General features: G+C 56.8%; 1 protein-coding gene across 2 annotated transcripts; it reads right to left on the bottom strand.

Annotated features, from left to right (window-relative positions):
* Nucleotides 1-445: 445 nt before the first annotated feature.
* Nucleotides 446-12,917, bottom strand: LOC140845197 (ral-GDS-related protein-like). Of its 2 annotated transcripts, XM_073218988.1 has the most exons (12): nt 10,572-12,917; nt 9,280-9,398; nt 8,263-8,537; nt 7,908-8,044; nt 7,439-7,764; nt 6,501-6,713; nt 6,067-6,170; nt 5,564-5,630; nt 4,743-4,805; nt 3,331-3,452; nt 3,119-3,222; nt 446-2,754 (listed from the first exon to the last, which is right to left on the bottom strand). In XM_073218988.1, exons 1-11 carry the CDS (start codon nt 10,645-10,647, stop codon nt 3,138-3,140), a joined length of 1,587 nt encoding a protein of 528 aa, XP_073075089.1. In that variant the 5' UTR covers nt 10,648-12,917; the 3' UTR covers nt 446-2,754; nt 3,119-3,137. The 2 variants fall into 2 exon arrangements, with proteins under 2 accessions (XP_073075089.1, XP_073075090.1); XM_073218989.1 differs by lacking the exon at nt 9,280-9,398 and having other exon boundaries at nt 10,572-12,371.
* Nucleotides 12,918-15,258: the final 2,341 nt, after the last annotated feature.

Raw genomic sequence — 15,258 nt, 5'->3', positions numbered from 1 at the left:
GGCACCGACCTCGCCCCCCAGCCTCGGATCGCCTCCTCACGCCCGCTGGGATCACGGCGCCGCTTCTCGGCTCTCCCGCGGCGGCGGAGGGCGGCGGTCACCTTGGCCGAAGCGCTCCAGGTGGTGAGGATCAACCCGGACTTCAAGCCGCTGCCCCGGCCGGACTTCAGCCAGTCGAGCTCTGCCACCTCCAGCCGGCGCCGTCGGGCGGCGCGAACGGGAACCCCTACGCTGCCGTGGGCGTGCCTTCGGCCTCGGCGGCCGCTGAGGGGCCGCAGCGCAACGCGTGGGGCAACCTGTCCCACGCCGACCGCATCGCCAAGCCCGTCGAGGGCTCGGCCGAGAAGTGGCTCCCGCTGCTGCAGATCTGCGGTGGAGGGTCCAGAGCGGGACCCACTTCAGGGATGAAGGCGACAGCGACAGCCCTGCAGACTGGAAGGTAGGTGGCTGCGGGGCGCAGCCGGACCCGGAAGGGGCGCGGGGTCCCCTGCCCTCGCCTGAGGTCGTGGTGGAGCCGGTGAGGGGGCGGCGCGTGGCCCGTGGGGCCGGGAAACGGCCGAAGCGGGTGGTGGGCTCCCGGGGCCCGGCCGGGGATCGGGAGTCGGCGCGTCCCGCTGGAGGGGCCGCACGGGAAGGGAGGGAGCGGAGCGGATGCGCCGAGAGCGGACGTCCAAGCGGCCGGCGAAGTTCGTCGGGGCAGCGTGGGAGGGGCTCGCTGGAGCCGCTGCTCCTCCGTCCGTGCCCAGCTGGTGAGCGGGGCTGCTCTCCGCCCCGCGGCGCCGCCCTGCTCCCGCCATCCCGGGACGGGGCCGCAGGCGGAGGCCGGGCCGGACCGGGCCGTGCAGACAGGGAGGCCGGGGGGCGTTTTGCGTTGTGTGGATTTATCAGGCGGGGGCCTCGAGGGCGACGGCCGGGCGGGCTGAAATTCAAGTGTGACCCGCGTCGGGGCGGCAGGGGAGAGGCCGCCTGGAGGAAGCGCCTTTAAAATTAAAAAATGTTTCATGAGGTATCTCTCAGTTTTTTCTACTTGGGAATGAAGTTTCTTTACTTTGGTCTCGGAACTGACAGTGCATTTTCTTGTATTTAAAAGTTTATATCTTTCTGTCATTTTGGTTTGTAGTCTGCAGCTGAGTAATTTATAACTAGCCACAGAGATTCTGAGACAGGGACCGTGGGTGTAGTCAGACTAGCGTGTGGGCTTCCGGTAAAAGACCCCTACCAAAACTCCCTATTAAACAATTAAGCAAAATCAGAGTCACGTTAATTCTCCAAAGTAAAATATCAACCTAGGAGTATAAGCATTCTTTAGTGAAGATTAGTTAAAACTAAGGAGCCAGGAGTAACCTGGCCTGGAATGTTTGAACATACATACCCGAGATAAGAAAAATGCCTCAGCATGGCCCATGTCTTCATTGTGTCAATTAAATGAGGCTATTGTAAACTTTACTTTAGCCTGCTCAAAGGCCCAGTTTATTTTTTACTTTGCCCAGATGCTGCTTTTCCTCCTCCAGCCCCTAATCAAGTAATACATAACCTGGGCAATTAATGTGGCAAGTAAACCCAGTCACAGGCAACATAGTGAAAGGCAGGAAGGATCCCATCTTAAAGATGAGATTGAATTTTAACACCCAGGAAGTTAAGAAGTAAGATTCTTCATTATTATTATTATTATTAAAGTATTCTTGATATACACCCCTATGAAGGTTTCACATGAAAAACAATGTGGTTAATACATTCAGCCATGTTATTGACTCCCCCCCATACCCCTTTGCAGTCACTGTCCATCAGTGAAGTAAGATGCCACAGATTCACTATTTGCCAAGAAGTAAGATTATTTATTTATTTACTTACTTACTTTATTAAGGTATCATTGATGTACACTCCTATGAAGGTTTCACATGAAAAAACAATGTGGTTACTACATTCACCCCTGTTATCATGTCCCCCCCATACCCCACTGCAGTCACTGCCCATCAGTGTAGTAAGATGCCAGAGTCACTATTTGCCTTCTCTGTGCTACACTGTCTATCCCCCGGCTCCCCCCCACACACCATGTGTGCCAATCATGATACCCCTGAATCTCCTTCTCCCTTTCTCCCCACCGGCCCTCCCTCACCCCTCCCCTTTGGTAACCACCAGTCCCTTCTTGAAGTCTGTGAGTCTGTTGCTGTTTTGTTCTTTCAGTTTTCCTTCGTTGTTATACTCTGCAAATGGGTGAAATCAGAAAAGAGGTGCTCATGCTGATATTCAGGGGATTTTTGCCTATGTTGTCTTCTAAGAGTTCTATAGTTTCATGACTTACATTCAGGTCTTTGATCCATTTCGAGTTTACTTTTGTGTGTGGGGATAGACAATAATTCAGTTTCGTTCTCTTGTACGTAGCTGTCCAATTTGCGGACACCAGCTGTTGAAGAGGCTGTCATTTCCCCATTGTATGTCCATGGCTCCTTTATCATGTATTAATTGACCATATATATACTTGGATGTATATCTGGGCTCTCCAGTCTGTTCCATTGGCTGCAGCTACGTACGGGTCCCTGAGCCTGCAGCAGCAGCCTGGGAAGCTGCCCAAGTCTGCTGATGGAAGAGGTGCAAGAGCACCTGCCCCAGCAGAGGCTCAGGATGAGCAGCGGGAGGAAGAGGAGCAGGAAGCAGACTAGGGTCCTGGGGCGCCGGGTGCCTCCAGTCCAAAGGGGAAGCTCTCCTCCGCACACAGCCAGGGTACCAGCTGGGTCGTGGGCCTGATGACAGCAGCTACAGGGCCATGCAGGTGAACAGAAGAGGCAGGTTATCCCAGGTTCCCCCCGTTATCCTGCTTCCACCCTGTCCTCACTACCCTCTGTGCTCCTGGCCCTGTGCAGAGGGTCCTGTTAATCACCGTCACCCATGGGGTCCCTGTCACAGTGAGGCGCATGAGCATAACCCACTCACAGAGGAGGAAACTGGGTCCCAGAGAGGGAGGGGAATCACCCTTGAGCCTGACAGGACTGTTCGGCGGTGGAGCAGAATCCCAGCCCAACCTGTCTTTAGTACTCCCCCACACCCAGCATGGCCCGAAGCTTCCCTGAGGCTGGGGAGCAGCCCACCCCTTGCGAATGGCCCCAGGCCAGAAACTTACCTGACTCTGGCCACTAAGTTTAAATGTTGCGGGACCTGAAGAACAAGAGTCCCTTTCTGCCGGCCCTCTGGCCTGGGGGCTCCAGCTGGCAGGACAGGGTGTATCTGCAGGACAGAGGGGCACCTGTGAGTCCCTGGAGCCACATGTCAGGGGCCCTTCTCCCAGAGCCTGCCAGCAGCTGGAACCCACACGTGAGTCCTGCCCAGCCTCACCTCTTCTGGTCATCCAGGGTCTCCACGGCCTGGAAGAAGGCTCTGAAGTGCTCCTCGGGTTGCAGGTGATGCGTCATGGCCACGTACTTGTGTATGAGCATCTCACGTAGGATGGAACTTTCCTGCGGCAGAGGAAGGACAGGATGCACACAAGGAGGGGCGTGAGGAGCGGAGCAATGGGATGGTCCCTGATCTTTGCTCCCGTGGGAACCTGCCTTCCCTCCAATGCTATCTAGCCCTGCCTGTTCCCACTGTTGGGTCTCTAGCTGCTCCTCCAGGAAGGCCATCTTGATGCCACCCCCATCCCCCACCCGACAAAGCCTTGAGTGTCCTCAGCTCTGGGTGTGTTAACCTTCTCAAGACATGTCAGACCCAGGGGTTGGGCCGGACAGGGTCCTGCCCAGGGGCTCTGCACCCCCCCCTCACTTTCTGTGGCGGGGTGTTACAGTAGCTCAACTCCGTCTCATCCCGTCACCCTGGAAGGCACCAAGGCAGCCAAAGTGCATCAGAAACAGCCCCTTGCACCCAGAATGAGGCCTAAACCTCCCCACCCTTTCTCAAGTTGGAGCACTCAGACCTAGGCCAGGATCTGGGGTACCGAGGAGGAGGGACTGGACTGGGGAGCTGAGGCCAAGCTTCCCATGCAAGTCTCTCTGATGACACGGAGACTGAGGCCTCAGGCAGGAAGGCACGGGCAGCCCCCTCCTGTGCTTCCTGCCTTGAAGGAGCAACATCCCTCCCCCTGGGCAGGGCCTGAGGGAGAGGCCATCCTGCTCAGAGGCTGCAGCCTGTAGCCCTCAGCCCCACCTGCCCTGGGGCTGGGACTGGGGCTTAAGGGGGGCAGGGGGTCCTTCTGGCTGCCCTCTCCAAGGAGCCCAGCCCCTGGGGTGGAGGGGAGACTCCCAAGAGGCGGGTGGCCTGGTGCTGAGAGCTCCAGCTCACTAGGGTCTCTCTCCTCTTCAGAGCTCACCATCCTGCACACCCTGTGCCCCTCTGGCCTCATTCCCATCATTCTGTTCCAGGGGTTTGACTAGGACCAGGAGGCCAGCCATGAACAATCCGAAGATGGGGACCATGCTGTGCCACTGGGGTGGGGAGGTGCCCCGTCTACCTCAGGGGAGCCCATAGAGCCTCTCCTGAACCCCTCACTCGCAGCCCCTAGCTCCCCTTGGACCACCCTGTGCTTCCTCCCACGCCCTCCCTTTGCCCTGCTCTCCTCTCCTGTCCCTCCCAGGGCTGGCTTTTGGCCAATCCCAAGACCCGTGGTCCCTGCACCCGTCCTCCAACTTCTCTCTGTACCCAGCTGCTCTCTCCCTCCTGTTCACCCCAGTCCTGGCAGTTCAGGGCTGGTGGCACCAGCAGCAAGTACAGGGTCTCCCCCACAGCCATGACCCTGGCCAGGCCACTCTCACCTCCTGCCTATCCTCAGATTCCCGGAGGAAACGATGCTGTTGCGTCACCATGGAAGTCGCCTCCTGCAAGGTCCAGGTCACTCAGGTGTGCTCATGCTCCCCTCCCACATGGCCTCCCACAAATCAGAGCTTGGTTGGTGGATGCCTCGCCTGAGTCCTCTGGTGCTGTGCTGTCCCCACCCCCAGCAGGCTCTCAGCTGAGGGCGATCGCAGCTCCAGCACACACTTATACTCATGGGTGTCTTTGGGCCACTGCCGGCCGTCCTGAGAGGCTTCCTCACCTGCAGAGTGTCAGGGGAGTTCCCTTTGCCTCCCAGGGTGCCCTGAACACTCACTGTCACCTGGCTATCACCATGGCTCCCCTCACACGACCGGGTGGGATGGGCACAAAGCTGAAGGCCATCTTGTGCTCCCTGGACCCTGCTCACCTGGGAGGCCCGCACCCCAGGGTGACAACCTTCCCTGACCAGATGAGGAGCCTGAGGCCTCAGAGGGGCAGTGATGGGCTCAGGGGGCCCTGGGGAGGGGCTGACCTTGCTCTGCCATAGGCCCCACCCCTGCTGCCAGCCCAGTGCCAGCCCTAGCCCCAGCCCTGACAGGAGCCTGTCCTCTGGGTCCTCGCTGGATGTCAGGCCCCCAGTCAAGTGGAGCCAGGGAGGGAGACAAACAGGACACCTTGGGGGCCAGGCGGAGCCTACTTCTCCCATCAGCTGTCCCCTCTCACCATGCACACCTCGAGTCAGCACCCAAGGCTGGGCCACAGCACGGCAGAGGGCTTGCCCCAAGGATCCCCTCCCTCCAGACCTCTAGCCTCCATTTACCTTGAGGAGCCTCTTCCGGTTAAGCCACCTCTCTTTTTCAAGTCTCTTATGCATCCTGGAGCTCTTCCTAAGGGGAGGAGAGAGGAGGGAGACATGTGGCCAACAGGTGGAGGCTTTGGGGTGTTGGACCCCTTTTCCACTAGCCTGCATGAGGCTTTCCACCATGGCTCTTAGTCCTGGGGAATCTGAGGCCTGCAGTTCTCCTGGGGGCAGATCTGCTTTGGGACAGGTGGCTGTCCTTGGGACAGAGATCTCCTGCTGCAAAACACATGCTGAACATCTCCCATTGGCTTCAACCCACACCTGACGAAGAAACCCGATTCCTGAGGGGGAACCGCTGGCCTAACCCACGGGGGCTCTGAGGGCCCGCCATCCTGTAAGCCCCTGTCCCCAGGGTCTGCCGCCTCCCAGGAGCCCCAGCCGACTGAGGGGACACTGCCAGACCTAGGGGTGGTGTCTCTGGTCCACTAAGGTCCCCTGGTCCTAGTGACAGGACTACCTACCAGGAAACACGTCCCCAGGTGCACTGCAGACGACTGATGGCAGGGCTCTGCAGGGCCAAGAGAATGGCATGGAGGTGTGCGAAATTCTCGAGGTCCAGACACTCCTGGGAGGGAAGACAGAGCTGAGAACGTGGCCTGCTTCTGTCCCCCTATGAACTCCTGTCCTTAAGGAGACAGGCACCCAGGGAGCCCAGCACACCCAGTACCTGTTGAGCAGCCCTCCTGGGTGGAGGACTGTATCTCAACCCAAGGAAGGGGCCAGGGATGGCTGTCCCACCCTCGGGGCCTGCGAGTCCAGGTCAGCACGTCCCTGGCAGGAGGGGCCCAGGGACCAGGCAGGGTCAGACTGTAGGACTCCATCCTGAGAGTTGGCCAAGGAGGGGAGAAGGTCCCAACATGCCAGGATGGACCCTGGGGGCTGTTCCATGGCACACCTTGGCCACCTGGATCCAGAACTCTACCACTCGGGCCCTGTCCCGCGCCGTCATGCCTGGGGCCCCGAGGCAGGAGGAGATGACCATGTTGGCTGCATCATGAAATTGTTTTATGATCTTATTGGTGGAGGCCAGGTGTTCAACGTTTCCGTTGTATGACTGGCTCCCGCAGCGGGTCATGCGGTCGTCCACTGCCACCTTGGTGAACAGTTCCTGGGGATGGCAAGGGGGTGTCATTTAGCTGTGTCCACGGTGCCCCTGGGCCCAGGTGGTTACCAGTCAGAGCTGGAGCCCAGGCCACTGAGGATGTGGTGTGAGCCTTATGGCAGTCCAGGCTTCGGACTCCATCCACTGAGGCACCCGGGAACGGATGCACTGGACCCCACAATGGTGGGGAACAGAGGGCCTCACTGAGAACAGGCATCCTCCCTCACCTCCTCCCTGCAGCACAAGGCAGCTCATGCCTGCACGTCCTGGGGCATCTGCCTCCCATTCTGTCACCCCGTGGATCCCGCTACCCACTCAGGTGCAGTTACCCCCAAAACAACTCCAACCAGGCCTTTGTTGTTGTCTGTCAGGTACATGGCAGGGGCCTCTGAAGTGCGGAGGCTGTGGAGGCCTGCCAGCCAATGGCCTGAGGACCTAAGGCCCTGGCAGCACCTCTCTGAGCACCCCTCTACTACACTGCCCCTCCCACCCCAGCCAGGCCCTGCCCACCTTCCTTCTGCTATTTCTCATTGGTCTGCAAGGATCCCTAAGTGCCAGCCCTACTGTCCGTGTGGTCAGTGAAGGCTTGGGGGTGAGGAGAGTTTCTCAGGGCATATGGTGGGAAGGTGGCATGTGGGCCCAGATCACAGGAGTGCACATCGGGACAGCAGGTCTGGGGCAGCGCATGGCACAGGGAAGGCCCACCCCAACTTCGATCCCGCTCCACTCACCGCATACATCAGGGTCAGCTGCTCGGCAACCAGGCGGGGGGGGAATGCCAGGAGGGTGGACTCTGGAGCTGGCTTTGCCCCTGCCAGGCCCGGTGCCATTCTGGCAGGTGCCCTGGGCCCTGTGCCTGAGGGCTCATGGGGCTCAAGCTCAGGGCTCGGCAGTGGGGCTGAGGGCACTGCTGGGACGTCCTCCGGCTCTGCGGGGGCTGACGCAGGTGACACTGGCCGTAGCTCCAGCACAGGGGTCTCAGGGAGCTCCTGAACTGGCTCTAGCCATGAAGCCGGCCCTCCCTGTGTCTCTGGAGCCAGCTGCGTCTGCCGTGGTTCTGGAGCAGGGAGGACACAGAGAAAGGGTCACCCCGGGGCTGATTCCCCACACCTTACAATGACAGAAAAGCCCTCACTGCGTTGCAGGCAACCCTGGTCCAGGAAGCCCACCCTAGACGGTTCCCTGGCTGCAACCCCTCACCTTCCGGCTCTGCCACAGTGGGCCCCAGGTGCTCCTCCTGGGCCAAGTGGTGGACGCTGCCATGGAGGACGCTGGTCACATCATTGGGCTCCCAGGCATGGCGCCTAGCCTGGCCCATCCTGGGGCTGGGGGAAGGCCTGGGGGTGGAAGAGTGTGAAGCCTGGTCTTCCCAGCCACACTGCCGTCCCAGCCCACCCTTGTGTGGGCCTGGCCACTCTGCATTCCCCTGCCTGTCCAGGCAACTGCTCCTCCCCCTTCCTGACCCTGTGTGTCCCGGGACCCCATCCTCTCCCATCCTCCCAAATAAGAAGTCCCCAGTCATCAGCCCGCCTGTGGGAATCCAAAGATGGGTCACCTGCTGGGTTCTGAAGGCTCATGGGGCTCCACCTCGGGGCCCGAGACCACTCCCGGGATGTCCGAGATCGCCGCACAGGGGCTGGTGGGCTCTGGACCTGGCACTGGCTCTGCCAGGCCCGGTGCCATTCCGGCAGGTGCTCCGGGCCCCAGGGCTGAAGCAGGTGACACCGGCCGTAGCTCCAGCACAGGTGTCTCTTGTGCCGTCCTCACACCTGTCCAGGGAGCCCTCCCCCTGTGGATCTTATTTGCATGGAGAGTTGACTCCTCTTCATGCTGAAAGGGGCAGGGGGTGTATCGTCAGTGGGAAACCCAGGAACCACCAGGACGAGGGAGGTTTGCAACTCACCCGAGAGTCCCCAGCCCTCTGGGGTGCGATCAAGGAGAGGGAAGGGGTGCCCCCAGGGAATGAGACTCCAGGCCCTCTGGAGTGGGACTGTCAACCACTCTCGTGGGGAAGCCCCTGGCAGATTGCCAGGTTTGGAACGGGGTCCTGGGTGTAGACAGCCTGCCCCAGGCCTAGAGAGATGGAGTAGGTGAATCCATCCACCAGCTCCTCCACGCTCCCCTGGGTGGAGCTCCAAAAAGCTAGTGCCTAGTAGCTTGGGAGGTGCCACCTGGGGCTGCCTGGACCTCCCCTCAGGAAATGTGGGCCTCAGACCCTGCCCCTGACATCAGGCACACAGGGTCATCTGCATACGACTGGTCACTGAGGGAAGGAGAGGACAAACCCTGGGCTCAGGACTAACACGTGCGTGGAAGTACCTGGTCCCAACACTCACCTCCATGTCCTGAATGATGAGACCAGAGGTGTGACACTGACTGCCCCACCAGGGGGCCACCACCTCACAACATGCTGGCACCCAGAAATGGCCCCCCTCCTCCCCAGCCTTCAGTCCTGCCCATACCCCACACCCACCGCACGCACACAGAAGGGGCCGGGGGGAAGGTCATCCCGGGATGGGTCACACTTGGGGCCTGGACCTGGGGTGGCCTGCTCTGGGGTGCCCTGTGTTACCTCGGGGTTCCTTGGACAACACGGACAGAGGCGTTGGAGGTGGTCTCTGAGCCAACGCCCACAGCGAGCAGGAAGACCGCCCCTGTTTGCTTCCCTGACTTCCATGCCTTCAGAAGGCTCTGCACAACAAGACCGTATGTTGCTCTGTCGAGCGTCTCCGGTCAAGTGAGCAGGACTGGGGTCTGTGACCAGGAACTGGGCACCAGGTCACAATTCAGGTTCTACTGGGCGTGTCATCAGTGACATGAAGGTTCCATTTCATGGGCCCCTCCCTGCATTCAGACACGCCCACATGCCCCTCTGGGCTGCTGACTGCCCATCCTCCCGGACCCCTTGCCATGCATGACTACACAGATCTCCACCAGAACCCTCCCCTCACTATTTGGCAATGTCCCTAGGGTCCCAGCTCTGAGGAGACGAGCTGAGCTCAGACCTCTTTTTCTCACCAGTTCCCTGTCCTGCTGAACCCACAGTGCCTCCCAGGAGCTACCCAATGTCCCAACCTGCACAGGCAGGGTCATGCCAGACATTCCTCCCTAGGTACATCCTCAGGGATATATGGATGACACCTCCAACTCTTGGGGGCTGGTGTCATGTGTGTCTGACACACAGGCTCAGAGATGGAACAATGCCAACCAGGGTTGGCATGGAGCGTTGAATAACACGCAAGTCAGGCCTGGGTTCGGGCCATGTGATCTTGAGCAAGTCACCCCTGCCTCTAGGCCATTTTCATGTGTGCACCTTGAAGGGGGTGGCAATGACAGGAGACCCAGGTGTTGTCATCTACTTCCAAGGCATCCACCTTACAGAGGTCTCCGTTCTCTGAGGACCATACCCTAGGGCCTCCCGTTGACATATGTGGTGGGCAGCCTTGTATGCTGAACCCAGTAATCCCTCCTAGGAAGCACATACCCTGCGACCACTGTGTGGTGTGAACAGCACAGCCAAGGGGATGTGCTGTCACAGCCACATTTCATGACAACCAGTCACTTCCCCACTTTTCATGCTTTCTGTACTAAAGGGTCCTGACACTGCCCAGGGCAGTGAGCTTGGTAGCCCATATCAGTGTGTATGTGTCACGGCTTCTACGCACATATTCTGTTTTTCAGACATAAGGCAGTGGGGTTTGGATGCAGCAACAAAATGGATATGTTCATCCGTTTTGTTCATGGTGTGACATATTTACGGAACAAATGTCGTGGTAATGATTACATAATAAGGAGCTACTAGCTCATTTTCAACATCCCGCTTTAACCACTTAGTAGGCATTTGACTGTGGGTGAGTCACCGACCTTGGTAGCACAGTTTCTCCACCTGTCCCTTGGCCATCATCGTAGGGTCTTGACTACGTGAGGTCACAGAGAGCATTGAAGGAGTTACCCTGGGAAGAAAGAAGGCTTGGATGGCCTGGCACTTCACAAGTGCTTCATCTAGTTAGTATAAATCTACTGTTACATTCCTCTAACCTGTGTGTAAGCTCCAGAGGGCACAGAGCTAAGGGGGTCAATGCAGAATTTCCAGAACCTCCTACCTAGCCATAGTCCTGTTAGTAAAATTGGTGCCCAACCCCCACACTCTTCCATCTAAGGTGGTGGCCATTAAGTTTCACTTTCCCAGAATTAAGTTCAGCTTCCCACTCACGACAAGTGAACACCTGTGACGCAGACCAATAAAGTCCCACCAGCTAACCCTAATGACTCCATAGCCAATTAGCTGGTGCCAGTGCCTTAATAGGGTATAGAAGCCAAAGCTCCCCAGCCCGCGCTACTGCTCTCACTCTCACGGGCAGCCACGTAGCTGCCGCTAAATAAATCTCTTGGTTGGATATCTGCTTCTCGGTGTGGTTATCTCTTCCCGTAAGGAATCCAGCAGTCCTTTTAAGTCCATTTACAGATCAATGGTTGTAACCAGTGCAGGGTCTTGCAACCTCCAGGACAAGGGGTGGAGAGGAAATGGCCATTCTCTCCTCCCCTCCATTCCTGGTATGTAACATTCCTGGTCTGGCATCTGGAAAAGTTCCTGCTAGAACGGACGGGCAGGGGAAGGAGAGCATCAGCCGTGGCTGGAGGAGTTGGATGGTGCTGAGCCTGGCTAGCGACTGTAAGAAATGAACGCCTTTCTCCCTACCTGCCCTTTCTCTTGACTGATTTCGGTTTTGCAGTCTCATAGGGTGACTTGCCCTGGCCTGGGAACATCTATCCCTCCAAGGCTATATCTGGCATAGTTGGCAGGATCTGGTGAACCTGAAATTGGTCCTCATGGTTCCCTGTTGGTGTGGACTGCTTGTTTAGATGGTGTGGATATACTTAGTTCCCTAGAGGTGGTGGGGATACATCTGGGGACCCCCCCTAGGGGTGGCAGGTATTCCCCTGTGGATGGCGAGGCTTCACCTGGAGATCCCACAGTGGGGATGGTGTCTGCGGGAAAGTGCCTCCTGGAGGAGTGGGCCTCTCCCCCGAAACTGGGAAAAATGGGGACACTGGAGGCCGTGGAGTCAACCCTAGGTAAAATCAGGGACTCGGGAACTGAGTGGCCATGAGATGGCAGGAAAAGTGGGGTGGTTGCTTCTTGCAGCATTAGAAAGGGTTACTGAGAGAAATGTCCTCCAATGGCAAGAGTCCAGGAAGATGAGTTGTGGGGTGGTCTGAGAAGGGAAAGAAAACAGCTCCCACTGCTGAGAGACACTGGTGGCACAGGACGGGACAGCAGAAAAACAGGACATAGAGAGCCCATGGGGGTGGTGAAGGAAGGGGTGGTGCCTTCAGCCCTGGAGACAGCAGACAGCAGGGTAGGAGGTGCAGGGGACAATGACGGGGTGGGACCAAGGACAGAGCTGTTGCTGAGCCTGCTGCCTGAGGCACCAACTCTCCCATACTGAAGGCCTGCCTGATTTGTTACGCGAACCGCGGGTTCCTCGCTGAGTGGAGCAGACCCCACCCCACTGTCGAGCACTCCACGCTCAGTGACTATACCCAGGCCGAGCTGGAGCCTCTGTGTACATGGCTTTTGCATCTTTGGGGTTTAGGTGTAGAGGGCATTGTTCCGTCTGGGTCCAAAATGAATAAAGTGGCTTCCCTTATGACTCACCCATCTCTCTGGCAGAGGATACAAAATGCCCATGAGCACCAGGAAATGATGTACTTTTGGATTGCCTGACTGCAGCCCTAAGGGCAGTTTGGCCTAATCAGAGTGAGTTGCCTTATTTCCCTGCTAGTTGGAAAACACGTGCATCACTCCAGCAGGTGCTGGGGAGCTGGGCATGGAAAGTTACTAAGAGAGCTGTTATGTGGACTGACAGGGCCCCTGTGAGGAGTTGTTCACCACGGGGATGAGGACTCTGGTGCTCCGTACAGCTCCTCCATCCTTCTCTGGGTCCCTAGTGACTGTTCTTGCTCCTCCACGTAGGAAAACCCGTAAGTGAGGTCACTCCTGCCGCTCAGATCTGGGGGAGGCTGAAATCAGAAGAGCTCAGAAGGAAGTATGGTCCGCGGCTGAAAGAGGTTTACAGGGCCCTGTGAAGGTCTTGAGGACCCAGATTATGGGTTGATTTGATAAAGGCAGGGGCAGTGTAAGAAATACTCCATGGAGAGCCTAGTAGGATCTTCCTAGAACTGTGGCACCTATTAAAGCCAAAGCAGTGGTCCAAGCCACTGAAGTACAAGACACGGAAACCAGAGGCAAAGCCTGTCCTCTGGCCCATGTCCCTGCAGGACTTCCATGGTCCCTGACTCCACAGGAGGGTGATTGGGGATTGCGGTTTGACTTGGTGGGGGGGGATGTCAAGGCCTCCACCTTGTGGGCGTGGTGAGGACTGGAGGCCACATGACATGTACAGTTAGCAATTCACTGGTCGCCAGTGAATGTACAATGTGTTCTGGCACTGGTGGAGTCCGGAGCTGAATGTTCTTTGATTTATGGTAACCCTGAGTGGTTTCCTGGGACCCCCACTGTGATATATGCTATGGGGGTAAGGCAGTTAGAGTGAAGAAAGCCCAAAATACCTTGGGAATGGGGCATTTACCCCCAAAGCAGTACACTGTGTATATTTCTCCAATCCCTGAATATATTTTGGGGTTGGATACCCTGCAGGACCTGTGGTTACAGACCACTGCAGGTGAGTTCCGACTGAGGATTTGTGTGGTAAAGGCAGCTCGGAGGGGACTTGCTAAGCACTCGCCCATAGCTCTGTCTGTACCTCGGCAAGTGACAAATGCTAAGCAGTATGTATTGCCAGGGGGCACAAAGAAATGGGAGAAACCCTAGAGGAGCTGGAGAAGGTGGACATCATAATGTGCACTCATAGTCCTTTTACTTCCCTGGTGTGACACATCATGTTGAGGGCCTTGCTAATGCTTTCTTCTCTATTGACATAACACAGGAGATCCAGGGACAGTTTGCCTTCATGTGGGAAGGGTGGCCGAGGATGTTCGCTGTCTATCTGCAGGGACACCTCTGCAGTTCCAACATATATCATGGACTTGTAGCCCAGAACTTGGCAGCATGGGAGAAACTGCCGACAGTGCACCTGTATCATTATATTGATGACATTATGCTCACATCTGATTCTCTTCCAGATCTACAAGGTGCAGCACCCGGAGTGCTGCAGCACCTACAGGAGAAAGGATGACAGGAGGGACAGAAGTTGGGGCCAGCTATCACTTTCTGCGTGGCCTCCTGGTTGGCTGCTGGTGGCAGAGGGATCTGTGATGTAAGTCCGGGGAGAGGAAATGCCAGTTTGACTGTTGATTTTGAAAGTACCATGTAACTGTGATTTAGCCCCTATGAGCAACAGTTCACCATCAGTCCGTTCTGCAGGCACAGGGACTTAGCAAGAGACAATCCTATCCACAACACTGTAGACCCAGGACAGGGCCTATACTCAGCTTTAGCCCCCTCAAAGGGACCCTAAACTGTCCTACTCGCCCTGGGACCAAACAGGGAACATGCCCTTCTGTGTCTGAGAGTCCAGAAGGGTCCCCATATTATGTTCCAGCCTCCTCTCAGCCACAGTCTACTAACAGTCCTGCTGGCAAAGATACCAGCAGGAGACCCTCCTGTCTATGGCCCTGGAGATCCTGAAGGGATCCTATACTTGACTCCAGCCTCCTCACGGCTAGTCTATCAGCAGTTCTGCTGGACCAGGGAATCAGCAGGACACATTCCCACCTGTGCTCCTGAAGATCAAAAAAGGGCCCAACTTCCGGGGACAGCTTCAGCTCGTACCAGCCATATTTCACCAAGCATCACTGATATCACAGGGACCAAGCAGGAGATGTTCCAGACTGTGCCTAAGAAGACCCCAACATGGCCCCATACTTGGATCAAGCCCCTGCAGCCACAGGCAGAGAGCTGTCGAGCCCACCCAGGGCCCTGGCAGGATACATACCTATCTGTGCCTCCAGAGCCAGATCTGCAAACCTCAATCTAGACTGTAGACCCTAAAACAGCCCTGGGACTCAATTCCAGCCACTCAAAGGTCAGGGTGTATACCACCTACACAGGGATCCACCTTGGCAGGAGCCCTCCTAGGAATCACACCCATCCACAAATGTGATAACGAGCCACTGTCTGAGTAGCCAGCTGTAGACCCTGAAGCAGACCCTTGTCTGAGTGTGACTACTGAACAAGGCACCGAAGGGAGTCCCATATACCCAGGAACCAGACAGGGACCATGCCTGCATAAGACCCTTGTAACAAGCTCATCAACTGCAGATCCAGAAAACAACCTTGTAAATGGTCTCCAACCAAGAGCTGTTTGCTTTATCAACTGCACAGACTCCAACCGAAGACTGCATGGATCAAAAAGAATCAGGCAACTATGGTACCAGTAAAGGAAACTAACAGAGCTCCAGTAATCAGCCACAAAGAAATGGAGATCTATGAATTGCCTTACAAAAATTCAAAAGAAATTCAAGCTAATCATCTCAGTGAAATGCGAGAGAGCACAAACAACTAAGTGAAATCAGGAAAACATACAAG

The sequence above is a fragment of the Manis javanica genome, chromosome 12 (assembly GCF_040802235.1).
Source record: "Manis javanica isolate MJ-LG chromosome 12, MJ_LKY, whole genome shotgun sequence".
Lineage (NCBI taxonomy): Eukaryota > Metazoa > Chordata > Mammalia > Pholidota > Manidae > Manis > Manis javanica.
Note: the sequence above shows the minus strand (reverse complement) of the source record. Positions and strands in the feature narration are given on the sequence as shown.